General features: G+C 48.7%; 3 protein-coding genes across 3 annotated transcripts in view; 2 read left to right on the forward strand and 1 right to left on the reverse strand.

Moving 5' to 3' along the window:
* Positions 1–4,648: 4,648 nt before the first annotated feature.
* On the forward strand, positions 4,649–7,924 carry LOC134208838 (uncharacterized protein K02A2.6-like). The gene is made up of 4 exons (XM_062684781.1): positions 4,649–6,224; positions 6,287–7,739; positions 7,785–7,849; positions 7,902–7,924. The coding sequence occupies exons 1-4, from the start codon at positions 4,649–4,651 to the stop codon at positions 7,922–7,924; spliced, it is 3,117 nt and encodes a 1,038-aa protein (XP_062540765.1).
* Positions 7,669–9,328, forward strand: LOC134214058 (uncharacterized protein K02A2.6-like). The gene has a single exon (XM_062693500.1). It carries the CDS (start codon positions 8,014–8,016, stop codon positions 9,223–9,225), a length of 1,212 nt encoding a protein of 403 aa, XP_062549484.1. The 5' UTR covers positions 7,669–8,013; the 3' UTR covers positions 9,226–9,328.
* A 3,834-nt stretch (positions 9,329–13,162) lies between these two features.
* The window catches only part of LOC134217933 (E3 ubiquitin-protein ligase ZNF598), a 32,599-nt gene continuing 17,808 nt past the window's right edge, over positions 13,163–27,953 (reverse strand). Inside the window, exons 2-6 of the mRNA XM_062696781.1 lie at positions 16,370–16,681; positions 15,290–16,107; positions 14,308–15,206; positions 14,047–14,244; positions 13,163–13,972 (exon numbers count right to left, since the gene is read on the reverse strand). Coding sequence (XP_062552765.1) covers positions 13,730–13,972; positions 14,047–14,244; positions 14,308–15,206; positions 15,290–16,107; positions 16,370–16,681 — 2,470 coding nt within the window. The 3' untranslated portion in view covers positions 13,163–13,729. The remainder of the gene's footprint in view (positions 13,973–14,046; positions 14,245–14,307; positions 15,207–15,289; positions 16,108–16,369; positions 16,682–27,953) is intronic.

The following is a 27,953-nucleotide window of genomic DNA, read 5'->3' on the forward strand; positions in this document are numbered from 1 at the left end:
TAAAGGTTAAAGACCAAACGATGAAATAACAAATTTTGAAAATCTGATCGAAAGAAAAAAATAAGTATATGTTAGCAAAATATTGATATGTTAATAATATGCTTCTGAACTAAAATCCATCCGCAATTTAGAGCCGTAAAGGATTTTTTTTCCTCAAATCTACATTGAAAGAAGCTTCAAAGTCCCCTTCAAAGTGGTCCGTAAGACCTTTTTCCTCGAAACTCGAAACCCTTTTTGACCTCCTTTCAAAAGGCTCTTAAGCCTCATTCAAAACACTTCAGAGGCCTCCTTTCAAGAGACTCAGAAGCCTCCTTCAAAAAGCTTAGAAGCCTCCTTTCAAGAGGCTCGGAAGCTCTATTTAGAGGCTCGGTGCCTCTTTCCAAGGGGCTCGGAAGCTCGTTTTTAGAGGCTCGAAAGTCTCCTTTCAAAAAGCTCGGAAGCCTCCGTTCAAGAGGCTCGGAAGCCTCCGTTCAAGAGGCTCGGAAGCCTCCGTTCAATAGGCTCGGAAGCCTTTGTTCAATAGGCTCGGAAGCCTCCGTTCAAGAGGCTCGGAAGCCTCCTTTCAGGAGGCTCGGAAGCCTCCTTTCAGGAGGCTCGGAAGCCTCCTTTCAAGAGGCTGGGAAGCCTCCTTTCAAGAGGCTGGGAAGCCTCCTTTCAAGAGGCTGGGAAGCCTCCTTTCAAGAGGCTGGGAAGCCTCCTTTCAAGAGGCTGGGAAGCCTCCTTTCAAGAGGCTCGGAAGACTCCTTTCAAGAGGCTCGGAAGCCTTCTTTCAAGAGGCTCGGAAGCCTTCTTTCAAGAGGCTCGGAAGCCTTCTTTCAAGAGGCTCGGAAGCCTTCTTTCAAGAGGCTCGGAAGCCTTCTTTCAAGAGGCTCAGAAGCCTTCTTTCAAGAGGCTCAGAAGTATTCTTTCAAGAGGCTCGGAGCCTTCTTTCAAGAGGCTCGGAAGCCTTCTTTCAAGGGTCTCGGGAGCCTTCTTTCAAGGGGCTCGGAAGCCTTCTTTCAAGAGGCTCGAGAACATCCTTTCAAGAGGCTCGGAAGCCTACTTTCAAGAGGCTCGGAAGCCTGCTTTCAAGAACCTCGGAAGCCTCCTTTCAAGAGGCTCGGAAGCCTCCTTTCAAGAGGCTCGGAAGCCTCCTTTCAAGAGGCTCGGAAGGCTCCTTTCAAGAGGCTCGGAAGCCTCCTTTCAAGAGGCTCGGAAGCCTCCTTTCAAGAGGCTCGGAAGCCTCCTTTCAAGAGGCTCGGAAGCCTCCTTTCAAGAGGCTGGAAATCCGGAAGAAGGCTTCTACCAGGACCATTCCGAAGAAGAACCGTGTTCCTGTAATCAACGAGGTGAACTTTCCAGCCATCCCTACTCCCCGTCGTGTGATTCCAATACTCCCACCACTACAGCCGCACAAGCGATTGGCAGCGGCAGCTGCATCGGTTCAAGCTCCAGCATCATCGGCACCATCCACCAGCGAATGCCCCCCGCTCCCTCCTCCTGGGTTCCGTCGGCAGTCGGAGAACGAAGCCGTCCCACCGGAAGAATCTGCTCCGCTCTACACTCCGGAGCAACTGATGCCGATCTTCGCGCAGCTCGCCACTCGGCTGCGCGGCTGCAAAACCCGCTTCGACCAGGTCTTCACTCTTGGCATGTTCATCATTGAAAATGGCTGCTAGGGTGGGCCTGGTCAACTGGAACGCTTGCTCGCTAAAGAGCAAAACAATTGAGCTGAAGGATTTCCTTGAGGAGAAGGAAATAGACGTGGCGTTCATCACCGAAACGCACTTAAAACCGGAGGTGAACGTCAACATCCCGGACTTCCGCATCGTGCGACTCGACCGGCCGACCAGGGGAGGCGGTGTGGCCATCGCTCTTCGCTACAACATCAACTGTCGTCTGCTTCCAAGCTTCCAGCTCAGTGTCATCGAGGCCATCGGTGTCGAAATCACCACTTCTGTCGGCACAATCGCGCTCATCGCGGCGTACTGTCCAATGCAAGCCAAAGCCGGCGATGGATCATTGGCTGCCCTTCAGAGGGACATCGTCAATCTGACGCGGAGGCAAAGCCAGTATATCTTTGCCGGCGACTTGAATGCCAAACATCAAGTCTGGGGCAACAGTCGCGGAAATCGAAACGGCACCATCTGGAGCAACGAGTCTGTCCGGTATCCACGCAACCCTCAGTTCGGATCACTATCCGGTGGTGTCGGAAGTGGGCTCCTCGGTCAATCGGCACCAGCAATTATGGCGAAACTACCATCGAGTGAACTGGCAGCGGTTCCAGCAGTGCGTCGACAACTCCGTCGATTACGAGGTGCGTCCGGAGACGCCGGAAAGTATCGACCGCCAGCTGTGCGCCATCGAAGAGGCAATCTCGGTGGCCAGATAGCAGCATGTCCCGAAGGTTCGGCAGGTAAGCAGCTCCCTAAACATCGATACACTCACCAAAGATTTGATTCGATTGCGGAATGTCGTAGGCAGGCAGTTCCAGTGTATTGGACTGCCTGAGCTTAAGGCACGCTGCAATCGAATCACAAAAATTAATCAGGCCAGAATGGTGGACCTCAAAAATAACGATTTTTCGAATAAGATCCGCACTCTCCCAGATTATGCTAAGCCGTTCTGGAAAATGACCAAAATAATAAAATCCAAGCTTCGGCTCATTCCACCTTCGATCCCACTAGACAATAATGGCTCTAAGGATCGCTTAACAACTCCTGCAAAGAAGGTCGCTGAAATAGATCGTCACTTCGTCAACTCACACAATCTTGGGCAGAACATCGACAGTCCACACGAAGCAGCCGTCAACGAGCATGCTAAAAACATCCATTTAATTCCCAACGACTTCTCGGAGGAGTTAAATATCTCAGCTGGCAAACTGACGGCCTATATCAAATCGCTTCGACTTCGTTTTTTGAGCACCTCTCGCTGATCTTTAATCAGTGTCTCCGGCTCAGCTACTTCCTATCGTCCTGGAAGTCAGCGAAAATCATCCCCATCCGAAAGCCTGGGAAGGATCCTTCCTCCCCCAAAGTTATCGACCCATTAGCCTTCTCTCAGGGTTATCCAAGCTATTCGAAAAAGCTATTCATCACCGGTTACTTGAGTCTACCGAAAATCTCAACATCTTTTTCGAGGAACAGATTGGTTTCCGATGCGGTCGGTCAACTGTACACCAACTGTCTCGAGTTACCAACGTCCTCAGACGGAACAAGTTTGTCTCAAAAACATCCGCCATGGCCTTACTCGATGTCGAGAAGGCATTCGACACTGTATGGCATGATGACCTGGTGAACAAACTACAATACTACGGTCTTCCCAGCTACGTGGTAAAAATAATCAACAATTAACTGTCGGCAAGAACATTCCGGATCTCAATCAGCGGAGCGAGCTCCAATGCGCACAACATCGTCGCAGGCGTCCCCCAGGACAGTATCCTCGGGTCCCTACTTTTCAACCTATTCGCCTTCGACATGCCAGAACCTCCAGAAGGCGGCATTTTGTCTCTGTTCGCAGATGACACCTTCATCGTCTACAACGGTAGAGTGATCAGAGCGCTAGTGGCAAAACTCTAACGAGGCCTGGATGCCCTTACAGAGTACCTCACCAGCTGGAAGATCTGTATCAACGCGGCGAAGACCCAGGTCAGCATTTTTCCCCACTCCAAATCCTCTAGACATGTTCCGCCTGAGGACTGTAAAATCATCCTTAATGGTACGACTGTGGAATGGGCTAATGAGGCCGACTACCGTGGCTTGACTCTCGACAGTAAACTTATTTTGAGGCAACAGGTTGACAAAACGGTGACAAAGTGTAACGTTTTGTTGAAACTACTGTACCCTTTGATCAACCGCCGGTCGTCATTGTTCCTGAAAATAAGCTTGCTATCTACAAGCAAATCATCCTCCCTGTGATCGAATATGGCATGCCGGTCTGGGAGAGCTGCGCTAAAACCCACCATCTCAAACTTCAACGGGTCCAAAACAAATTCCTGAGGATGATCCTCAACACCCCTCTCAGGACAAGAACATCCGAGGTCCACCGTCTGGCCAGGATAAAAACCTTACATGAACGCTTTGGTGAGTGGAAGGAAAAGTATAGGGTCCGTTGCTTGCATTCTGATCAGGTTCCAATTAGGGCGCTAGTTCCAAACTAGATTATCAAATTTTTATTGTGAAGATATATCATATCTTAAAACTCAAATAACAATTGCAATAACCATTGTGCAATTGGACGAAAGTTATGGACCAAAAACAAAAGGGTGCCGGCAACCGACCACCTTCCCTGTTGCAGACAACCTTATCGCAGCGTACCATTCGGTACCCTGCACGCCGCTGTGCTCTCACTAGGCAGCATAGCTGTCACTGTGTGATGCTGGAGATGCGCATCAATGAGATTTTAATGTGGTTGTCGTTGTATTTGTTTTGTTTACGTCTCGTACATAAGTTAGTTTTGTACCGTTTTAATGTGTCGCGAAATATAGTTTTAATCACTATTCTCTACGCGTTTTATTCCTCTTATGTAGAGGATCGCGAGAAGAAAACCATCGGGTTTCACGGTATAAAAGTGGCGACGAGTATTTTCGCGTGTGAGGGTAGTTTTTACCGTCGACAAAAACTCACCCAACATTTCGTCACCCGTGCGGAAAAAGAGAAAGAGGAGTGCAATGGCTGATGGTGAAAACGGGCAAAATGGTGTTGATCCCACGGGAGTGTTTAATCCACGGCAGCAGTTGAATCAGCCGATTAATCCCGTGCCGGTGGCTCACCAGCTTCAGCAGCAAATTCATGCCCCCGTTGTGACTACTCACCAGCAGCAGCAGCCGTTCATTCCAATTTCAACTGCTCAGCAACAGCAGTTCCCAAACTTCCCACCCCACCAACCGCAAGCCCAGGTTAGTACCGAGATGTTCATGCAGTTAATGCAAATGGTGCAACAGACGATTGCCCAGAGCCAACAGTCACAAGCACAAAGTCAGTTGCAACATCAACAGCTAATGGCACAGCTTGTACAGAGGCAGCAGCAGGCCGAAGAACAGCAGCAACAGTTTCTTCGGAGTATTTCATCGTCGATAAAAGTGCAAGTGCCACCCAACCCGGAACAGATCCTTGACTCTTTGGCCAGCAATATCAAGGAATTTCGGTATGAGGCCGAAAGTAATTCCACTTTCGCAGCTTGGTACTCGCGATACGACGACCTTTTCGAGAAGGATGCTGCAAGGCTGGACGACGAGGCAAAAGTTCGTCTGCTCATGCGCAAACTGGGCTTATCGGAGCATGAAAGGTACGTGAGCTACATTCTTCCTAAATTCCCAAAGGAGTTTACTTTCATGCAGACAGTGGACAAGCTGAAAAGCTTGTTCGGAGCTAAAGAATCGGTGATCAGCCGCCGATACAGATGTCTGCAAATTGCGAAGAATCCTACCGAGGATCATGTAGCGTTCGCCTGCAGAGTGAACAAAGCTTGCGTCGAGTTCGAACTGGGGAAGCTCACAGAAGAGCAGTTCAAGTGCTTGGTCTACGTGTGCGGCCTAAAATCGGAGAATGACGTCGAGATCCGTACCCGACTCCTCACTAAAATAGAGGACAACAATGACGTCACCTTAGAACAGCTCTCCGAGGAGTGTCAGCGCCTTTTCAACCTCAAGCACGACAGCGCGATGATTGAATCTCCATCTCCGTACGGCCAAGTACAAGTGGTGAGGAAGTTTGGTGGTAACCGGTTCGCCAAGCAAGAAAGAGAGTCCCCAAAGCGTTCTTCCGGTGCCGCCGCCAAGAAGCCTAGTTATCCGTGTTGGCTCTGCGGTGCATTGCATTATATTCGGGACTGCAGTTATAAAAACCACAAATGCTCCGATTGCGGCCAATTTGGACACCGCGAAGGATACTGTGATAGTGCTAAGTCCCGGAAACCAGGAAACAAACGCAGGAAACGGGTAATATCAACCAAGGTGGTTATGGTCGACATGTGCAGTGTGCAGCAGCGACGTAGATTCGTCTCCGTTGGTCTTTTCGGATCAAAAATTCGGCTGCAACTCGATACCGCTTCCGACATCACTGTCATCAGCAGGAAGAGTTGGCAGAAAATAGGGAGTCCTGCCCTATCGCCGGCAACAGTAAAAGCCAAGACTGCTTCCGGAAATGTCTTGTTGCTCGATGGGGAATTCGAGTGCAACGTTACCATCGGAGAAATTACGCGACGTGAACGAATACGTGTTACTGCGAACCAGTTGCATCTACTCGGTGCTGATTTAGTCGATGTTTTAACCTCTGGTCCGTACCCATGGACACCTTCTGCTGTCAAGTGACCGGATCTTCGTTGCCTACCGCTGCTCTCAAGTCGACTTTCCCCAACGTGTTCAGCGAGCAACTCGGCTTGTGCAGCAAAACGAAAGTGAAGTTAGAGCTGAAAGAAAACATTCGACCCGTTTTCGTCCCGAAACGTCCGGTTGCATACGCTATGTACGACGCCGTAGATCTTGAGCTCGACCGCTTAGAGAAGCTAAATATCATCACCCCGGTCGAATATTCAGAGTGGGCCGCTCCAATCGTTGTCGTCCGTAAAGCCAATGGTTCCATTCGAATTTGCGGAGACTATTCCACAGGGTTGAATGCAGCGCTTCAGCCAAACCAGTATCCGCTTCCCCTTCCGGATGATATTTTCGCCAAGCTGGCTAATTGTAAGGTTTTCAGCCAGATTGATTTGTCGGATGCCTTCTTGCAAGTGGAGGTTGATGAGCAGCACCGTAGGTTGCTCACGATCAACACGCATCGGGGTCTCTATTCCTACAATCGTCTGCCTCTCGGTGTGAAGATCGCGCCTGGGGCGTTTCAACAAGTCATCGACACGATGCTAGCCGGCTTAGAGTGCACTTCCGGCTATTTGGATGATGTCATAATCGGCGGAAGAACGGAGGAAGAACACGATCGCAATCTACGGGCTGCTCTGAAGCGAATTCAAGATTTCGGCTTCACAATTCGTTCTGAAAAGTGCACATTTCGCAAGCAACAAGTGAAGTACGTAGGCCTCGTCATCGATGCTCGCGGGTTACGTCCAGATCCAGCTAAGATCGAGGCAATTATGAAGCTGCCACCTCCCACAAATGTGTCTGAAACGCGTTCGTTTTTGGGGGCCATCAACTATTATGGCAAGTTCGTCCCCAATATGCGCAAGCTACGGTATCCGCTCGACAATCTCCTCAAAGCTGAAGCGAAATTCCAATGGACTGCAGAGTGCCAAACAGCGTTTGAGCAATTCAAGCGAATTCTTTCCTCGGATCTACTCCTTACTCATTACGATCCTAAGCGGGAGATCATAGTGTCCGCCGACGCTTCTTCTGTCGGGCTCGGAGCAACGATCAGTCACAAGTTCCCCGACGGCACCGTCAAGGTCGTCCAGCATGCGTCTAGAGCACTCACGAAAGCCGAGCAAGGGTATAGTCAGCCGGATCGAGAAGGTTTGGCCATCGTCTTCGCTGTAACGAAGTTTCACAAGATGCTTTTCGGGCGGCACTTCCGACTGCAAACCGACCATCAGCCTCTGCTACGAATTTTCGGTTCCAAGAAGGGAATACCAGTGTATACTGCCAATCGCCTCCAACGCTTCGCTTTGAACTTGCTTCTCTACGACTTCGACATCGAGTATGTGCCAACTCATAAGTTTGGAAATGCAGACCTGCTCTCGCGATTGATTAACCAACATGTCAAGCCCGACGAGGATTACGTCATCGCGAGCCTCAACTTGGAAGAGGACCTTAGGTCAGTAGTGTCTAATACGGTTAAAGTTTTGCCTCTCAATTTCAGAGCCGTCGCGCAAAGCACCCAAGCAGACCCTCTGCTCCGAACAGTCTACCACCACGTTCAACACGGTTGGCCCCAGTCCAAACTTCCGGGGTCCGACATCAAACGGTTCCAATCCAGACAGGAATCGCTCTCCGTGGTAGATGGGTGCATCTTGTTTGCCGAACGGCTCGTCATTCCATCGCTACAACGCAAGCGATGCCTTGAGCAACTTCATCGTGGTCATCCCGGCATGCAGCGAATGAAAGCCCTTGCCAGGAGTTATGTCTACTGGCCCAGTTTGGATGCTGACATCGTGAACTTCGTGAAGACATGTCAACAATGTGCATCAGTGGCCAAATCACCTCCTCATTCTCTACCGGTGCCATGGCCAAATCCAACAGTTCCGTGGCAACGTGTCCACATTGACTACGCCGGTCCGATCGAAGGCGAGTACTACCTCATCGTTGTAGACTCGTTCTCAAAGTGGCCAGAGATCGTTCAAACCAACCGTATCACATCGGCAGTGACCATTAATATCCTTCGCGGATTATTTGCTAGACTGGGTATGCCAACAACACTGGTCAGTGACAACGGTACCCAGTTCACTAGTGCCGAATTCGCCGATTTCTGCGCCTCTAACGGCATCGAACACCTGACAACGGCTCCTTTCCATCCACAATCGAATGGCCAAGCGGAGCGGTTCGTGGACACTTTCAAGAGATCTGTGAAGAAAATTCGAGAGGGAAGAGGATCGATACAGCAAGCACTGGACATTTTCTTGCTGACGTACCGGAGCACGCCTAATCGGGGACTACCCGACCAGAAGTCGCCATCCGAGGTCATGTTTGGACGAAAAATCCGCACGTGTCTCGAACTTCTGCGTCCTCCGCCGGTACGAACATCAGTGGCAATGCCAGCCGACCGTAAGCAACTCAGATTCTTCAGCCAAAATGACCTCGTCTACGCCAAGCTACATGGTCGTAACGGTTGGAAGTGGGTTGCCGGTAAAGTAGTTGAGAGAATCGGAGACGTGATGTACAACGTGTGGATTGTTAATCAACGAATGCTACGCTGCCATATCAATCAGCTACGGAGTCGTCTTGATGCTGACACGACGCAAAACCAATCCACTAATGAAGCCAGTTCTCGCCAGTATTTATTGCCGCTCGATATCCTGTTGGGTGCTTGGAATCTTCCAAATGAATCAGCCGGCACTCTGGCATCTTCGCCTGTTCGGAACGCCTCTGCTCCAACTCCATCATCGGTGTCAGTCTCAAGTCCCTTGCCGGCTTGTGTTTCGTCCACGCCACGAAACGAGCCGACTTCGTCAACATCATCAGCAACGTCAACATCGACCGAATTCGAATCTGCTATCGAAGTGGAACCGGTGGTAGATCCTCCAAGGCGCTCTTCTCGAGTACGAAGACCGCCAAATAGGTTCGATCCCTACCACCTGTATTGAGAGGGGAGATGTTGCAGACAACCTTATCGCAGCGTACCATTCGGTACCCTGCACGCCGCTGTGCTCTCACTAGGCAGCATAGCTGTCACTGTGTGATGCTGGAGATGCGCATCAATGAGATTTTAATGTGGTTGTCGTTGTATTAGTTTTGTTTACGTCTCGTACATAAGTTAGTTTTGTACCGTTTTAATGTGTCGCGAAATATAGTTTTAATCACTATTCTCTACGCGTTTTATTCCTCTTATGTAGAGGATCGCGAGAAGAAAACCATCGGGTTTCACGGTATAAAATTCCCTATTTAAACAAACTTTAAGAGCTTTTTTGTTTGATGAGAACACGATTTGCACGCTACCCGGGTAGAAGAACAGCAAAATAATATCAAGTTTTACTATTAATATATGAATAACTGAATAGTAAAATATGATATTAGTTTGTTTGATATAGTTGCTAAAATAGCAAAAATATAATAACAGACATTGCTCTAGCAAATAACTCATAAATAACTCATTTTGCTATTATAATAACAAACCAATAGCAAAATATTCGAAGAAAAGAAAATATCAAAATCAGTTATTATTGATGTTGAAAAAGCAAATGATAAATTAATAACAAACTTTGCTATGATTGCAAAATGTGTTCTGCATTTGTTGTTCTGCTCTTTTTTACAATAACATATATATGTATATATATAGTATATATACTGCCGCGAATCGCAAGTCAGTCCCATCTGTAAAAAAGTGAAAACGAGAAAATCGCTTGCGAAAGTTTAGCATGTTTTCTCTACTATTTATGTGTTTTGACTGATTTGATATAAAAAAAGCCATGCTATAATACAGCATTAATGGCTTTTTAGTAGAAACATTGTTAAAAATATTGATAACAATAATTTTTACAATAGTTATTCGAGTGTGACTGATATGCGGATACATTCTTCATCCACGCGAAAAGTAACCGCAAGTCGGACACATTGTGAAGACGATTCTCTCATTGCATCGTTCGATCGTAGCAGCGTAATTAGCCTAGGTAGGGGAAAGTGGGGCAAGATGGCCACCCTAAGGGTTGCCTTGTAACACTCTTTCGAATTCTGCTGATTTGTCCTCGAAACACCTTCATGATGACCCGTCTTAGACATAAGTATCAATAAACACTGAATAATGACGTTTCAGTATCTTAAAATGTGGTTTTAAAAAAGGTATTTTTATGATATGATATGATTACCCCCTCGGGGCAAGAAGAGCAAGGACCAAACATTATTTCAAAAGTGTGCTGAATTTATTTAGAACAGGGGACATATTTCTTGCACTTCTACGGATTCCCAAGTAACCAAAAGTTTCTTTAAGGGTACGTTTTTCGCATAATCAGCTTCACTGAGCTGCTTAAGCGAAAAACGTACTCTTAAAGGAACTTTTGGTTACTTGGGTTATGTTCCAATGATATTTCGTTTGAAAATGTCGTATTCCATGTTGATTTGTTGACCACCAGTGGCCACTGGCACATTACGAGCTTTTTCCATCGAGTGATCAACCGGTTCAAAGATGCAGGAGAAATAATGTTTTGGCTACACAACTGCAGTGCGCAAACTAAACATTGGAATATGTTCCAACACATGATACTTTTAATCAACTCTGACGTTGTGAACGTTCGCAAAATATCATTCAAATATTTTGAAACATTCTCAGATTTTACAGAAATAGTTGGAAGTGCGAAAAAAAAACATGGATGTCCTGAACATGGATTTCGACGATTTTTTCGGTACAATAATGAACACCACCCAGGACGTGATCAATCAGGGCAAACCTCGACTGTACATTGATAAATTTGAAAACATACTTTTTAAAAAGGAAAACAGCAATGCTCTCGACGGAAGTGAGCCGAATTATTTACGAAAAAAAAAACAAATGAAACAGATTCATAGTGATGGATTTTTTTTGCAAGGAAAGGAAAGGAATATCAGAAGACAGGAAAACTTCTTTGCTGAAAATTATTTTAACGCTCGTCAATAACGATAGTAAATCATACTGAACGAACTTTCCAGAACATTAACCCTCCAGAAATGCTTCGAAAATGCTATAAAAATAATTTTTAACCTCGATATTGTTGACCATTGTCATTTCTAAAGAAATATGACTAAACCAACAAGTTATAATGTCTTATTGCAATTTATTTTATGATATTTTCATTGTTTTTACTAATGGAACTGACTTGCGGTTAATTTTCGTTATGGGACAATTCGACTTTGAATGGATTTTCAATTTTCTAGAACAAACTTCCCGTTCTGATTAGCATAACTAAATATATATAAAAAGTAAATCACGGTTCTAACTCAAAATTGATTAAAATGCAGATGGGACTGACTTGCGATTCACGGTAGTATACAGCTCAATAAATTTTGAGGGAACATAGAAAGAAACAAGACTTTATTTCAATCAAAGTTAATTGCCTATTTCCGGGGATTAAACCACCCGACTTGGACGTTAATTTACAATGTTATGGAAACTCATATGTGAATATGTACGTTATGTGGAAGATATTGATTTGAAAAATGTATTGGAGGTAACCACTTTCCCTTCGATGGGACTCGAACCCATGACCCTACAGTACGCTAGACTGGTGCTTTAACCAACGTCCAAGTCGGGTGGTTTAATCCCCGGAAATAGGCAATTAACTTTGATTGAACTGAACCTGAGTTGCGTGCTCTTGCCTACGCAATGCGGTCGGGTCTGAGCTTGACGACCGACTGGCAAATAGCTTACACAACCTCACTTGATCAGTACAGTTGCTGATGAAGAATGTGTACAGCCGCCAGACATTCTAAATACTCACGCTCCTCTAATGTGAACGTGTACTATACACATGTGGTAGTGTTGGCTTGGGAAATGGATTGCGAGTGATTTGACTATGCGTCCAATTTGGGAATCTCGAGCTCGTTCAGTAGCCGCTAGGTTGCGAAGGCCGACGGAGGTCCTTCGTAGCTTAGTTGGATAAAGCACCAGTCTAGCGTACTGTAGGGTCATGGGTTCGAGTCCCATCGAAGGGAAAGTGGTTACCTCCAATACATTTTTCAAATCAATATCTTCCACATAACGTACATATTCACATATGAGTTTCCATAAGACTTTATTGTTTTTGGTTCTTGTATTTGGTTTTTGATTCTTGTCAAGATTACTTTCATGTTTTTTTATTTTTTATTCTTTATTCTATTTCCCTTCTTTATTATTCCTTGTTCTTTTTTTCTTCTTCCTACTTCTTTTTTCTGTTTTTTACTTCCTTCATTTTTCTTTGTTCTTTTTATTCCTTCTTTCTTTTCCTTGTTTTTTTTTCTTTTTTCTTCCATCTTTCATTTTCTTGTTTTTTCTTCCTTTCTGTCTTCTATCTTCTACCTTTTTCTTTCTCCTAGTTTCTTCTCTCTTTTTATTTATTCCTTTTTCTCTATTCTTTTTTCATTCTACCTTCTTCCTTTTCCCTTATTTTTTATTTTTTTTCTTCTTTCGTCCTGCTTTCTTCCTACTTTACTCCTTAGGTAGTGATATACTAGCAGTATATCCCACAGAACCTAACACCCCCATGAGTAAAGATGCTGTGAAGCCTTATCCTTCAGTCCCTGGTGTATCATGGGCGATGTGAATTCAATATTCACATCGATGACTTGGTCCCGGGCCCCTTTATACATCAATAAAATAAAATAAAAATAGGTTTGTGTTCCCCTTTAACATTGGGCGGCTACAAGACGGTAGACTACGCGCAACAGCTGGAAACGGGACTCCCACCGGAAAAAAGATGTTATTGACTTGTTTCACAGAATGAACGATATCGATATGATACGTACAAATGCACAAACAAGACTGTGACGTTTAATTTTCTTTGATTTGATTCTAAAATGAGACAATGTTTAATGCTGTGGGATGGTGATAATTACACTCGTATCAATAAAACATAATTTGCCGTCAAAAAATCTATTATGAGAAGCATGTACAGTCATATTCTGTTTATCTTTTTAAACGATAGCATTTTGTCACCTCTTTATACCACACTATCTGGCTACCAACTGATTTAAATATATACATTGAATTTATATTGATTGGAGTTCAAAATTGGTAGATAATATGTATTTGCCATTCTTCACTGTACACATTTTACCAGTTTTTCATTGCTACGTTTGTTTATATCTCGAAAGCGTTATTCTGTGATAGTTACGCCGTTAGTGAATTTGAATGTTTAAAACCAACGAAAATGAATAACAAACTCAGTACTGTTTTGATTACGATGTTTATACTAAATAAGTTTAGTTTTTTCTTTGCATTGAATCGATTGTAACTGCTTCCTAGAAAGCGAAGTTATTTACTTTTAGTTGAACCCTTTGATTAAAAGAAAACTGAGTTGCTTTATAATTTTTTTCTTCGCGAAAAAAGCAGCACATCAAAAACGGATTTTCCTCGCAAGCGCATTGAATACGTATTTTCCCCATTGAAAATGTCAACAAATCGTTTTTTTTTTCTTCTTATCGTTATTTTCGCCACGCCGCCGAGGCCACCTTACCATCGTCCAGCGGGTTACCATTGGCGCCCAACTTCGGGAAGTTGTTCTCCATGTAGTGCGACTGGAAGTGCTCAGTCAGGTCGTCCCGCACTAGAACCTGCTTGCAAACCTGGCAAACCTCTAGTTGCGGTACGGAGGACTTGCCTCCTTTCGAACCGGCAGCGCTCTTCGGGTGGGTCTTAGCATCCTGACAGTAGACCAGGTACAGTTCCTAGGAATGATGAATAAGAAAGAGACACTCGTAATAGGAAAAATATGCTTTTACAATTTTAAAAGTAGACCAACCTGCTGTTTGGTAATGTTGGGCAGAAGGGCCACCAGTTCCGGAAAGATTTCGGAAAACTTTTCCCCTAAAGCAACTTTGCAATGTTCGTAGTACGGAGCCGGGTTGTACATACCGTCCCGGAACATCTGTGAAATGGTTCGAAACTCATTGAGCGCTTCCGGCTTTTTCAGCGCTCGTTGGAAGTGGGTCACTAGACTCTGTAATTGAATTTATATTTGAGTAAGTTTCAGTTCCTTTCGCGATTTAATCGTTCAATTTACCTGATTCCGTTTGCTCGCGTTGGACGGGGCCACATAACTATGCGTTCCAGGCAGAATGTTGTAGCTTTCACCACTTGAGCTGGTGAAGGTCAGGTTGTTTATATTTCTAGCAACTGAGTTCAAAGTCACATTACTGAAACCGGGCGGCGGAGCAGGAACTTTTCTGATACCGTTGTTGTTATTATGGCTATTACTATTATTTACACTCACATTCTCGAAGCCTGGGGGACCACGTTTTGGACCGCTACCACCTCCGCCTAGATTGGCCAAAGCAAAGTCCGCCGATTGGCCGCCAAGAGCCGGAAAGTTTTCACCCGAAGGAACCGATTCGTTTTCCTTGTTGGGTTTGTTCTTATCCTTTGCTTTGCTCTGTTTCACTGGTCCTTGGTCGTTGTTGTTCTTCTTGTCACTGCTCTTAACCACAGCTCCAGAAGATTCGCTGACTCCGCCGCCATTTCCACTAGACTTTTTCCCTGTAAGTGCATTCAAGTTTACAAAGTTGCTTTCATCCTTCAAATTTGGTGCCGGAACTGGTTTCTTCTTAGAGGATACGTTGGCAGAACTTCCGTTTCCACCGCCGGAGAACGACGAAGAGTTCACCTTGTTGGCGACAACCCACTGGGCCGACTTAGCCGCTTTGCCACCAGCATCACCCAACGTGGGGAACGCCTTGGTTGAATTAACACTGGGCACCACGTTTTGCGCGGCCTTTTTGGTTTCCTTCGGAGGCGCTACGGTAGCCACCTTGGATACCGCACTGGACATCGACACGTATCCGTCCAACATAGACCGGTGCTTCGCGGAGATGGCATTGAGATTGACCATTCCGTTGCTAGTAGCGTCGATGTCTTCCATGTCGGCGAATAGATCCGACTTCTTGCTGCCTGGTTTGGTAGTCCCTGCAAAGAAAATGATTTTAATTAACATTCAAACTGAAATCTGTCGTTACCCTTTTCCACAAATAACATTAATCAACACCTACCTGGCAACGCCGGGAAATCGGCAACGTTGTTTGCCTTCTTTGTACCACCGCCAGTGGACGCACTTGGTGGCCGATTCGACACATGAATCATCATACTGGTGCCTGGTTTCGATGATCCCTGACCTCCTTGGCTTCTTCCCATACCGGAAGAACCTGCACTGCTACTGCTGCCAGTCGCCATCGGTTGACTAGGTTTCAACAGGGAACTCGCGGTAATTTTACTACTGAAGCCTTCATTGATGCTGGCTGATCCTGGTCCGTCCCCGCCCTCTGATCCGAGGGCGGGGAAGTTTTCTTTCGTCCTAGCCAAACCAGCGGCACCGAATACCCGCTGACGTATCGAAACGTTATTTGGCCGGAACACGGGATTGCCACTGGTTCCACTTAAAGACGGGAAGTCCTGCTCACTATTGGCGTCTATCCGTTTCGGAGGATGCTGACTGACCATTGAATCGATTATCAGCGCATCAAAATCTCTTTGAGTATCATATCCTCCGCGACTTCCACCGCCACCTCCTCCACGATCCCCATTACCGCCTCCTCGGTTCCTACCACCGCCGGGTCCACTTCCCGCGGGGCCGATCCCCGGATGACCACCGCCACCTTCCCGGCCCCGTGGTGCATAACTGAACTCTAACTCTAACGTCCTCGTCTGCTTGTTGGCTAACTTATTCATAGTTTTGCCGTGAGCTGAAGCTCGATGCGCCCGCAAGTCGATCTCCGATCGGAACACTGCCGTGAACTGTTCCTGTTCACATTCGCCTTCTTCGCACAGGTAGTGCTCCTGTCGGAAATGATCCCGCAACGACTCATAGTCACTGTAATGGAATTCAGAAAAAAGTTCATCCACTTATTTAAACTGTAATAAATTATCTCCGCATTTCGACAACAACGTGCTCGCTCACACCGAGATCGTTAATTTAAATGGACATCAGGTTCGGCGCACGGCGCGGGTGTCGTGTGCAGCAAAGAGCACCATTTCATCGCGAAACCGTTGCCAACAAAATTGCATCGCGTTTTGGTCGCACGTTTTGATTACCCCCCTCACCCTTCTTCCCAATCCTTCTTGTCTTCACTTACCCATAGAAATAGTTGGTCCCATCGGCATCGCAAAAGTGGCAGAAGAAGTGCTCCTTCCGCAGATGTCGAAACAGTTCGTCCTTGTCCAGAAACCGCTTGTCGCAATACTCGCACAGGGGATGGCCGCGGTGGCCCACGTTGTCGGGATCGCCGACCCGCCGGTGAAGGGCCAGGTCCTGTCGTGTGTAGCACCGGCGTTCAGACGAGAAAATTTTCAGATGCTCCGTACAGATGTCGCAGTAGAACAGTTCGTGCCGCTTGCGGACATGCTCCCGCAGGATGTCGAACTTGGGGAAATTCTTCTCGTCGCACCTGGAAAGAAACACCGCGGCCACGGCAAAGTCAAGCGAAACCGTTGTTAATTGCTGTTTTGGCGAGGATGGTTTGAGATGACGATCGCCGCTGGACATTGGTTTTGCGCACTAAGGCCCGATGCCCACGTAGCGTATTTTCAACGCTGCGTGCACACGGCGTTAAAAGGACGCATGTGTGCATCGGGAAAAAGCGGTAACGCAGCGTCGCCGCACCGATACACACCTGCGTTTTTTCAACGCCACGTGCACGCAGCGTCGAAAAGACGCTACGTGGGCATCGGGCCTAAGAAAGAAGAAAGTTTGCGACACGTTCCTGTTTTCTCGAGGGAATGAGAGAAAATACTGTTAGAAGGTGCATTCGAGATGCGCTCACACAGAGACATGATAGGAATTTGGGATTCATGTTTCCGTGAGGAAAGGTGATAGAATGTAACGAACAGAAGAACAATAAGAAAATACGGAAAATACAGTGTGACATATAATGTTAACAACAGGTTTCATATATTGTCTATCCTTCTGTTTGACTAGAAGTAAAGACGGTCGAAAAAAATGTAAGTATATAATTAAAAACCCAGATTAATCCACCTAGCGGTGATGGTGCCTTTCTCGTTTTTTTCGAGTGACTTTTTGTATGAAAAAAAAAATTTTGGCCATAACTTCTAAGCCCATAGTTCGATCCGCCCAATTTTCAATAGGAAAAAATGGGACAGGATTCTGCGTCGAATGCAACGTTGCGAGCAAATCGATTAAGGAAAAGTACCTTAAAAATGAGTGAGATTTGATTTATTTGTCCACAGACATACACACACACACACACACACACACACACACACACACACACACACACACACACACACACACACACACACACACACACACACACACACACACACACACACACACGGCGCCATTGAACCGGACGTTATGCCCCACCCGGAATCTCTGGATAGACTTCGGCACTCGACCGGTCACTCGCTGAAGTGAGAAAGGACTGAAGATTGGAGAAGACAAATTAGATGTTAAGAGTAGTTCAGGCTACGCAACAGCCTTCCACGAAAGCGGGTCGTCGGTTTCGAGGGAAAATCCTTCGCCGGGGAACTCCCTGACGGAGTAGGATAGATTCGCCGCCGGGGATCATCTGAGTAGTCCGCGACGGAACTGGGAGCTAATTGGCTCAACGTTGATAGATAATGATGAATGGCACGAGAATGTAGTTAAAAGACTATGATTAGACCTATATCAGGCTAGGAGCTGAATGGCTCATAGACAAGGGAGAACAGATCCGGGGGAGATTCCGCCGCCGGGAATTTTTTCGTCGGTGTAGGCCAGATCCATCGCCGGGGACTAGGTCGAGTAGATCGCGACGCGTTGAAGGGCCGGTTTCGGGTCGTCGAGGCACCATTGAACCGGACGCTATGCTCCACCCGGAATCTCTGGATCGACTTCGGCACTCGTCCGGGGTGTCTCACAAAAGGGCGCCGCCTACAAGAAGTTGGCGGAGGAGGTCCTAGGCGAGACGGTCAAGGTGAGGGCACTAAGGGCACGGAGGTGAATCTAAGGATTAAAGACCTGGACGAGATCACTGAAGTCGAAGAGCTCGTCACGGCACTGCGGCGACAGTGTGACGCCCACCGCAGCCGTTCGGCTACGGAAAGGCAGGGACGCAGGTAGCATTGGTTCGACTATCTGCAGCGGACGCCTCCAAGGTAGTCAAGTTAGGGAGCGTCAAGGTAGGATGGTCGGTATGCCCTGTGGGCATATACGAGCAACCCGAAGTTTGCTTCAAGTGCCTGGAACCGGGGCACAAGCAATGGGACTGCAAAGGCCCTGACAGAAGCAATCTCTGCCGACGCTGCGGATTGGAGGGACATAAGGCACAATGCTGCACGAACCCTCCCAATTGTTTGATTTGTTCCAGCGAAGCTGTGAACAGCAAGCACCCCAAGAGGGGTTCGATGTGCCCGGCGTTTAAGCGTGCTGCAAAATCAAAGTGCAGGTAACGCAGCTGGCTTGCTCGGCCTCGCCCGAGTGATTGGTGTGCGCAGGTTTAGAGGAAACGGCGGAACACGTGTTGTTCGTGTGCTCACGTTTTCGCGCAATGCGTGACCACATGCTTGCCACATGTGGTCTGGACACTACCCCGGACAACCTAGTTCGCAGGATGTGTAAAGACGAAGTTGGCTGGAACGCCGTTTTATCGGCTATCGCCCAAATCGTCTCGGAGCTACACAGAAGGTGGCGCGTGGACTCAAGGATGGCTAATTCAGGCGCAAATAAGAGGTGGTCCAAGGGATCGGAGTCGGCTTCATGGGTCATACCGGTGGTCATGCTCTGTGGTCGAACTCGATCCTTTTATCGAACAAGTGGCCGCGCGAAGAACAACATGGTATTGTCGCTTTCGCGGCGTCGGTCAACCGGGCGGGTTCCGAGCCCGAGGACGGAAAGGGGTCCTCGTCAAGGCTGGGGCAGGCGTAGGCCTCGCGTCGGCAAGTCCCTCTGTGTGCTGTGTGCTGTGTGCTGAATAGGCCCTATCGCAGAAAGGTCAATTTGGGGTGCACGCGGCATCATCATTCTTGATACCAGTCGTGCAGAGGGAAGCAGGCGCGAAGTCGACCCTGCCCACCTTCCGAGGACATAGGGCGTGGTAAGGCCACCTGGAAAGCCGGCAATGCGCTGGCACGATACCATGGTGTTCTTCTAAAAAAGCGAGTCACGATGTTCGATGCTGCAAGGACACGCAGCTAACCTCGAGGGTGCGTCATGCACTGGCCCCCCTTTGAAGCATTACTTTCTGGTTGTACCGAAGGGACGATGGGCTTGGCGGCAATGGAAACGGTTTAGCTGGTCGGGGATGCAGCCCTGCCTCCCTCATTGGAGGTGGCCCCTAACCCAGCACTTCCTGGTCAACCCAGGATGTCTGTTGAGCAGATTCCCCCTCCATTGTTTAGGAAGAAAAAAAAAAAAAAAAGGGGCAGCAGGGACTTTGTCCAAGGGCTTGACGACCCCTCCCCATGGCCACTGCGAGTTAGGGGGCCTGTCTAGGATGTGGTGGGATTTGACAGTGGGCTCTGTTGAACCTCTATAAAAAGCTGCATGTGTCTGCAAGCAGGTCCTATCAAAGCGACCGTGCGCCGCTCAGGATTAATACCAGTCAGTAAGATCCTGATTATGGTATACTGGTCACGGCAAACAACATTGGACGATTCTCGGTTTTTGGATAGGATTAGGCGTATATGGGCTGACAGTCGAGCTATTCTGTTTCCTGAGTAAAAAAGAGTGACATCTTTTTGAAACGGCAGGCAGGCTAATGGTTCGATTGCCTCCGTCCCGGTAAACAACCTGGCAGGCCTCCGGTAACGCTCAACACCTGTCACCTAGACTGGTGGGTAGTAGGTTCAGATGTAACATTCCTGATCTACGTCGATCCGGCTCTGAACACGGTGCTATAAGGCACCGGAGTCAACCCTTGCATGGACCTCACTGTTTACAAAGGCACCCATGGGATCACAAAAGGCGACTATCTACAACAGGTAGAGATAACGGCCCGGAGGGGGACCCTTTTAACATGGAAACGAATACAAAAATCAACGAAGGAGCAGGCGGAGCGATTGTTTTCGCAAAAAGTGGGAAGCTGCAGCGATCTCCAGTGATGGCGCAGGCAGCAGTAGCAAGTACCAGCAGTTTGGCCAAGACTTCTGAGAACCAGGCAGGCCAACAGGAGCTAGGATCCGAGAATAGGGTGTCCACACCAAAATCGGCAAGTAGTGTTATTCAGGAGGAACTACAACTTGGGAGGTCCAACCTGATGGAAGTGCGGAAGCGAGTCAACGAGCTTTATGACTTCGTGAAGGACAAACACAATGTCCACACTAAGATAAAGGTTCTAGTGACGAGCATCAAATCCGCCGTTAAAGCTGCCGAGCACGAACAGAACGCGCCCAAAAAAAGAGCTGAGGCAGCTGAAAAAACGCTGAGAGAGGGAGCGGAGCATACAGCAGACACCAATGAATATCCAAACAGACACCAATGAATATCAATCCAAAATACTCGCACGGAGAAGCGAAGCAGGGACTCGCCAGGGGAGCATGAAGTCCAGAAGAAGCAGCGGAACGTGCACGATTGTGCTAACGTACTAAAGGATGGCGCCAAGAACGGTGAATGGCAAACCGTAGAAAGCCAGCGAGAGAAGAGGAAGAAGCAAAAGGTGACTGTGGAAAAGAAGAAGGAACAGAAGAAGAAAGAAAAACGCCGATCTCCTCAGGAGCGGGTCAAGGGCGACGGTCTGATCATCGAAGCGAGCGACAGGTCGACCTATGCCGCAATCCTAAGGAAAGTGAGAAACAACCCGGATCTCAAGAACTTGGGAGAGACAGTAGTGAGGACTAGGCATACCCAGAAGGGGAATTGCTGTTCGAGCTGAAGAAAGATCCAACAATCAAAAGCTCGGCCTTCCGGGAGCTCGTTGCCAATTCCTTGGGCAGTGAAGCAAACGTAAGAGCTCTTACACAGGAAGCAGTAGTCGAGTGCAGAGACCTGGACGAGATTACGTCGGAAGACGAACTGAGGGAGGCTCTTGTCTCACAATGTATGCTGAGTGAGGTGCAGATGACGATCCGGCTTAGGAAAGCGTACGGTGGTACACAAGTAGCAGCGATACGATTACCAGCAGTTGCTGCCAACAAAATGGTGGAGGTGGGCAAGGTGAAAGTCGGATGGTCGGTGTGCCCGTTGAGACTCACTCCGCGGGTCACCAAAGAGATGGAGAGATGCTTCAAATGCATGGCGTTTAGACACCAGGCGCGAAACTGCAAAGGTCCGGATAGATCCGGTCTATGTAGAAAATGTGGCGAACAAGGACACGTTGCTAGGGACTGTAAGAAGTAACCGAGATGCCTGCTCTGCAAACCGGAGGATGGAAACGATCATACGACGGGTGACTTCCAATGCCCCTGCATACAAGAAGGCGATGGCGGGCCGGGATTAATGGAGATCATCCAGTTGAATCTCAATCATTGCGACACCGCACAGCAACTGTTGTGGCAGTCGACAACAGAAGCAATGTGCGACGTGGCAATTATTGCTGAGCCGTACCGGATCCCTTCTGACAACGGCAACTGGGTGGCGGATGCTACGGGGATTGCGGCTATCCAAGTGATGGGCAGATTCCCTATCCAAGAGGTGGTAGACAGCTCTAACGAAGGTTTTGTTGTCGCCAAAATCAACGGGATCTTCGTGTGTAGCTGCTACGCACCCCACGGTGGACTTTAGAGCAGTATAACCGGATGCTGGATGCACTCACGGAGAAGCTGATCGGCCTTAAACCCGCAATCATCGGAGGCGACTTCAATGCTTGGGCAGTGGATTGGGGGAGCAGGCTGACCAACGCCAGAGGTTACAGTTTGCTGGAGGCGCTTGCAAAGCTGGAAGTCAGACTGTGCAACGAAGGTACCGTTAGTACATTTCGCAGAGACAGCAGGGAGTCCATCATTGACGTGACGTTTTGCAGCCCGTCGCTGGTGAGAAACATGAACTGGAGAGGACTACACTCATAGTGATTACCAAGCTATCCGGTATTGTGTTGGAACACGGCTACCGACGACGCGGAGAGGGATAAGGACTACCGGGCGAAGATGGAAAACGAAGGACTTTGACAAGGAGCTTTTCATCGAAGCACTTCGAGTTGACAGCGGCGCAACAAATCTGGAAGCAGATGAACTGACGGAAACGTTAGCGAGGGCTTGCGATGCGTCGATGCCAAGAAAACTGGAGCCATTGGACAGCCGACGCCCAAATTACTGGTGGAACGAATCTCTTGCCAATCTTCGTGCTCAGGGCCTCAGGGCCAGGAGACGTTTTCAGAGGGAAAGGTCTGAAACGGTAAGAGAAGAACGTAAGATAGTTTTCCGGGAAGCTAGAGCGGCCTTCAACCTGGAGATTAAAGTCAGCAAGTCCAGCTGTTTCAAGCAGTTGTGCCAAGAAGCTTACGCTGATCCTTGGGGCAATGCTTATCGGGTGGCAATAACGAAAATCAAGGGTCCAGCGACGCCAGCGGAGATGTGTCCGGACAAGCTGAAGATCATCGTGGATGGTCTTTTCCCGCAGCATGATTCTACGATGTGGCCGCCTGCACCGTACGAAGATGAAGACCGTGTCACCATTGCAGGTATGCAAGTCTCCAACGACGAGCTGTCATCAGTGGCGAAAGGTCTGAAGAAGAAGAAAGCTCCGGGTCCGGATGGAATTCCAAACGTGGCTTTAAAAACTGCGATACTGGCGTTTCCAGATTTGTTCAGGATGGTGCTGCAGAAATGCCTAGCAGATGGCTACTTTCCGAATAAGTGGAAGATTCAGAAACTGGTGTTACTACCGAAACCAGGAAAACCGTTGGGGAGTCCAGCTTCGTATAGGCCCATATGCCTGCTGGATACACTGGGGAAGCTTCTGGAAAGGATTATCCTTAACAGGCTGACGCAGTTCACGGAGGGCGAGATCGGCTTGTCGGAGAAGCAGTTCGGATTTCGAAAAGACAGATCGACGGTGGATGCAATTAGAACTGTCGTTGAGGTTGCAGAGAGAGCGTCCAAGAAGAAGAGGTGCGGCAATCGGTTCTGAGTAACAACTGACGTCAAAAACGCGTTTAACAGTGCCAGCTAAGAGGCCATCGTCGTTGCGCCACACGGAATGCGGGTCCCTGGCTATTAGTGTAGAATCCTTAAGAGCTACTTCGAAAACCGGATTCTGGTCTACGATACGAACTCGGGGCAGAAGTCGATTAGGGTTACGGCGGGTGTTCCGCAAGGCTCCATACTTGGCCCAATGCTGTGGAACGTTATGTACAACGGAGTGCTAAAGCTGAAGTTGCCCAAAGGCGTGCAGATCTTCGGATTCGCGGATGATGTCGTTCTAACGATAAGCGGAGAGTCGCTGGAAGAGGTAGATATGCTGGTGGCGGAGACGACCGACGCAGTTGAAAACTGGATGAATGGGGTCAAGCTGCAGCTTGCTCACCACAAAACAGAAGTGATGCTGGTCAGCAACTGCCGAATCATACAGCGAATGCAGATTATCGTCGGAGAGCACGACATACCGTCCGTGCGGGCTTTGAGACATCTAGGAGTGATGATCGATGACCGTTTGAATTTCAACACCCATGTCGACTAATCCTGCGAGAAGGCGGGAAAGATGGTCAGTGCGCTTGCTAGGATCATGCCGAACGTTTTCGGACCGAGAGGCAGCTGTAGGCGTCTTCTGGCGACCGTATCATCCTCAATACTTAGGTACGGCGTTCCAGCCTGGGGAGCTGCGCTCAAGACGGAACGTAATCGCAGGAAGCTGAATAGCGTGTTTCGTCTAATGGCCATTCGAGTGGCGAGTGCGTACCGAACAATTTCGTCAGAGGCAGTTTGCGTTATCGCAGGGATGATTCCAATCTGCATAACCTTAGCAGAGGATATCGAGTGCTACCAACGGAGAGGTACCAGAAATGTGAGGGAGACGATGAGACTGGACTCAATGGTGAAGTGGCAGCAGGAGTGGGACAATGCAGACAGTGGAAGGTGGACCCACCGGCTCATCCCCAATGTGTCGACGTGGGTGAACAGAGAGCATGGAGAGGTGAACTTTCACCTCACTCAGTTCCTAGGCACTCGAATTGCCAACCTGCTGAAGAAAGAAGAAAGAAGAAGGAAGTGCTTCGGGTATGTAGGGCACCGCCAGTGCGGACGTTATCCACCACCGGAACTGTCGGAACATCACTGCAACCCGAAGACGAAGACGGCGCAATGCGCGAAAGCTTCCCCTGCGATAGCCGCCGGTAGTCGGGGCACCATCAGTGCGGAAGTTTCCTTCACCGGAACTGGTGGACCACCCTCGACGCCGGGGGAAGTCAGGAGGATTCGAGTGAGGAAGTTTATGGCACAACCGCCGAGGGATCGAGACAACGTAGCAGTGGATCTCAGCAAGCCAGTCGGCGAACTAGTCTAAGCTAGGGGCCGGAATTTTAGAAGAAGTGCATGAGCACAGCCCCCCGAAGTAGTCGCAGCATCCAGTGGTCCCAGGGGATCGAGGCAAGGAGGATAAGGGACCCGGTTTATCCGGGAGGCACATTTTTAGCAGGTCCGGAGGAACCCATCCCTGTTCGCCTTCGAGCATAGTGTGGATGCTCGAGGTGTCTGTCGCGCAGATTTTTGATGGCCTTTAACCCTTGTAAAAAAACACACACACACACACACACACACACACACACACACACACACACACACACACACACACACACACACACACACACACACACACACACACACACACACACACACACACACACACACACACACACACACACACACGGCGTTTCTCTCGGGAGATGACCGGGCCCTGGTACCAGTTCACTGGTTCCCAGCCAGCCCAAGCGGAATCTGCCTAGGGGACGTGGCGGAGGTTTGACAGTGGGCTCTGTTGAATCTCTACAAAAAACCACATGTCTACAAGCAGCTCTGTACAAGCGACCCGTGCCGCTTCCAAAGCACTTCAGCCCCATCAACAGGAGTGCCAACCGGCACATTAGGATCGATACCAGTAAGGTCCTAATTACGATATACTGGTCACGGCTTACGACAACGGACAGAATCTGGATAGTGGATTGGAAACGATGACATTGGGCTGACGGTCGTGCTGTTCTACTCCCTGAGTAAGGTAGGGTGACACCGGCTTGAAATGGCGAGTGGGCCAACAGTACGGCCGCCTCCGTCCCGGTAAAAAACTAGCAGTCCTCCGAATACGTTCAATACTCGTCCACCAAGTTTCTTGGTGAGTACTTGACTCGTTTGAGATTCTCCTGATTGCGCGATCGGCTCTGAACACGGCCATATAAGTGCGTCCGTGTCAACCCTCGCATGGACCTCACTGCTTGCAAAGATAATCCATGGATCATAAGCGACTACGTACGACGGGTGGAGATAACGGTTTGGAGGGGGACCCTATAGAATGAATAATTCAACAAATCACGCAGAAGCAGATGCAGGAGCGGCGAACCCGTTCGCCAGTAGTGGGTTGGTGAGATCACCGCCGTCAGTGGCAGTAGTGCTACAGCAACAACAGCGGCAGAAGCAGGAGCAGAAGAAGCAGGAACAACTGCAGGAGCAACGGCCAGGGCAGAGTGAGCTGGACAAGCCCCCACAAAAGCCGAAAATAGTGGCCGCGAAGAGATTGGTGGAGGAACTTCACAATTTCGTGGATGGGAGGAACAACGTCCATAAGGAGATTAAGGACATGGTTCACAGGATCCGTAAGGCGTTATTATCGGCAGTGAACGAATTCGATACAGCAACGCTGAGGGCCGATGTAGCGGAGCGCGCATTGGCACAAACTAAGGCACATGCTGTTGCAGTTCCGCCGGAACAGGGAGGTATCGGGACATTTCCGTTATATCCTAAGAAGCAGGGGAAAGGGAAACTGCTCGGGGTGGAGAGTTCACCAGCCTCCATGACTCCCAAAAGGGCAAGAACCTCACCGGGAGATGACAGGCCAGGCGGACTCAAGAGGCAGACACGGGCGGAAGCTGTCGCCGTCGAAGGGACAGACGCTACTCCACAGGGAGAAGGATGGAGTACCGTAGTAGGTCAGAAGGAGAAGAGAAAGAAAGAGCTGAAGCGAAAAGAGGCAAGGATGGAGCAGAACGGGAAAGAAAAGCCTCGTAGAAAGACGCCGAAGGGGGAAGCTGTGCTAGTAAAGGCTAACGACGCTACGACGTATGCAGCGCTTCTCAAAAAAGTTAGAGAAGATCCTGAGTTGAGGGACTTGGGCGAAAACGTGATAAGGACCAGGCGCACACATACCGGAGAGATGCTCTTCGAGTTGAAGAAGGACCCTGCGGTTCACAGCTCGGTTATGCAGGAGCGCATTGCGAAATCATTGGGTTCAGAGGCGGAGGTCAAAGCCTTAACTCCAGAGATGGTGATTTTGTTCAGAGACCTAGACGAGATCACGTCGGAAGAAGAGCTGCGGGTAGCACTACAGGCGCAGTGCAATATAGGCGAGGTACAAATGTCGATCCGGATTAGAAAGGCGTACGGAGGCACACAGACAGCGATGATTCGTCTGCCAGTAACCGCTGCTCATAAGGCACTGGAAGTAGGCAAACTGACGGTTGGATGGTCGAAATGCCCATTGAAAGCCGCCCCAGAAGTGAGCAAATCTATGGAGAGATGCTTCAAGTGTTTGGGCTTTGGACACCGAGCAGGAGCTTGTAAAGGTCCAGACAGATCTAACATGTGCTGGAAATGTGGGGAAACGGGTCATCTCGTGCGAGACTGCACGTACCGACCGAAGTGTATGCTTTGCACTTCAGAGGACGGAAATGACCATCAGACGGGTGGCTACAAATGCCCAGCCTACAAGAGGGCGATTGCAGGCCAGCAGTAATGCAGATAATTCAGATTAATCTGAATCATTGTGAAACCGCACAACAACTGTTATGGCAGTCTACAGCAGAAACGATGTGCGATGTCGCGATAATTGCAGAGCCGTATCGAGTTCCCCCTGATAACGGTAACTGGGTGACAGACAGAACGGGTTTGGCTGCGATACAAGTCATGGGCAAATTCCCTATTCAAGAAGTGGTGGAGAGTTCGTGCGAAGGCTTCGTGATTGCCAGAATTAACGGCGTCTTCATATGCAGCTGCTATGCACCTCCAAGGTGGACCGTGGATCAGTTTAGCCAGATATTGGATCTGTTGACCGATAAGCTGATCGGACGAAGGCCGGTAGTCATAGGAGGTGACTTCAATGCCTGGGCCGTGGAATGGGGCAGTCGAGTGACCAACACAAGAGGATATATCCTGCAGGAAGCTCTAGCGAAGCTAGATGTACGATTGTGTAATGAAGGCTCGGTGAGCACGTTTCGGAGGGATGGGAGGAGTCTATCATCGACATCACATTCTGCAGTCCTTCGTTGATGGCAAGTATGGACTGGAGAGTTAGCGAGGAGTACACCCACAGCGACCACCAGGCGATTCGCTACCGTATTGGCCAACGAAATCCTGGTGCAACACGAAGAAGGATATCCAGTGATCGGAGGTGGAAAACGAAAGCCTTTAACAAAGACCTATTCGTTGAAGCACTTCGACCGGACAGCAGTACTGAGATCATTGATGCGGCCGAGCTAACAAGAATGATGGTAAGGGCTTGCGACGCTACGATGCCACGAAAACTAGAACCGAGAAGTAATCGGCGTCCAGCTTACTGGTGGAACGATAGGCTCAGTACGCTACGCG

This window comes from Armigeres subalbatus, chromosome 2 (assembly GCF_024139115.2).
Source record: "Armigeres subalbatus isolate Guangzhou_Male chromosome 2, GZ_Asu_2, whole genome shotgun sequence".
In the NCBI taxonomy this organism is placed as follows: domain Eukaryota; kingdom Metazoa; phylum Arthropoda; class Insecta; order Diptera; family Culicidae; genus Armigeres; species Armigeres subalbatus.

Excerpts from the sequence above, each read along its gene's own strand:
- LOC134208838 (XM_062684781.1), top strand. The coding sequence starts at position 4,649 with ATGGCTGATGGTGAAAACGGGCAAAATGGTGTTGATCCCACGGGAGTG. Across the intron at positions 7,740-7,784 it reads AACTTGGAAGAGGACCTTAG|AGCCGTCGCGCAAAGCACCC; the intron begins GTCAGTAGTGTC and ends TCTCAATTTCAG. Across the intron at positions 7,850-7,901 it reads CTACCACCACGTTCAACACG|ACAGGAATCGCTCTCCGTGG; the intron begins GTTGGCCCCAGT and ends GTTCCAATCCAG.
- LOC134214058 (XM_062693500.1), top strand. The coding sequence starts at position 8,014 with ATGCAGCGAATGAAAGCCCTTGCCAGGAGTTATGTCTACTGGCCCAGT.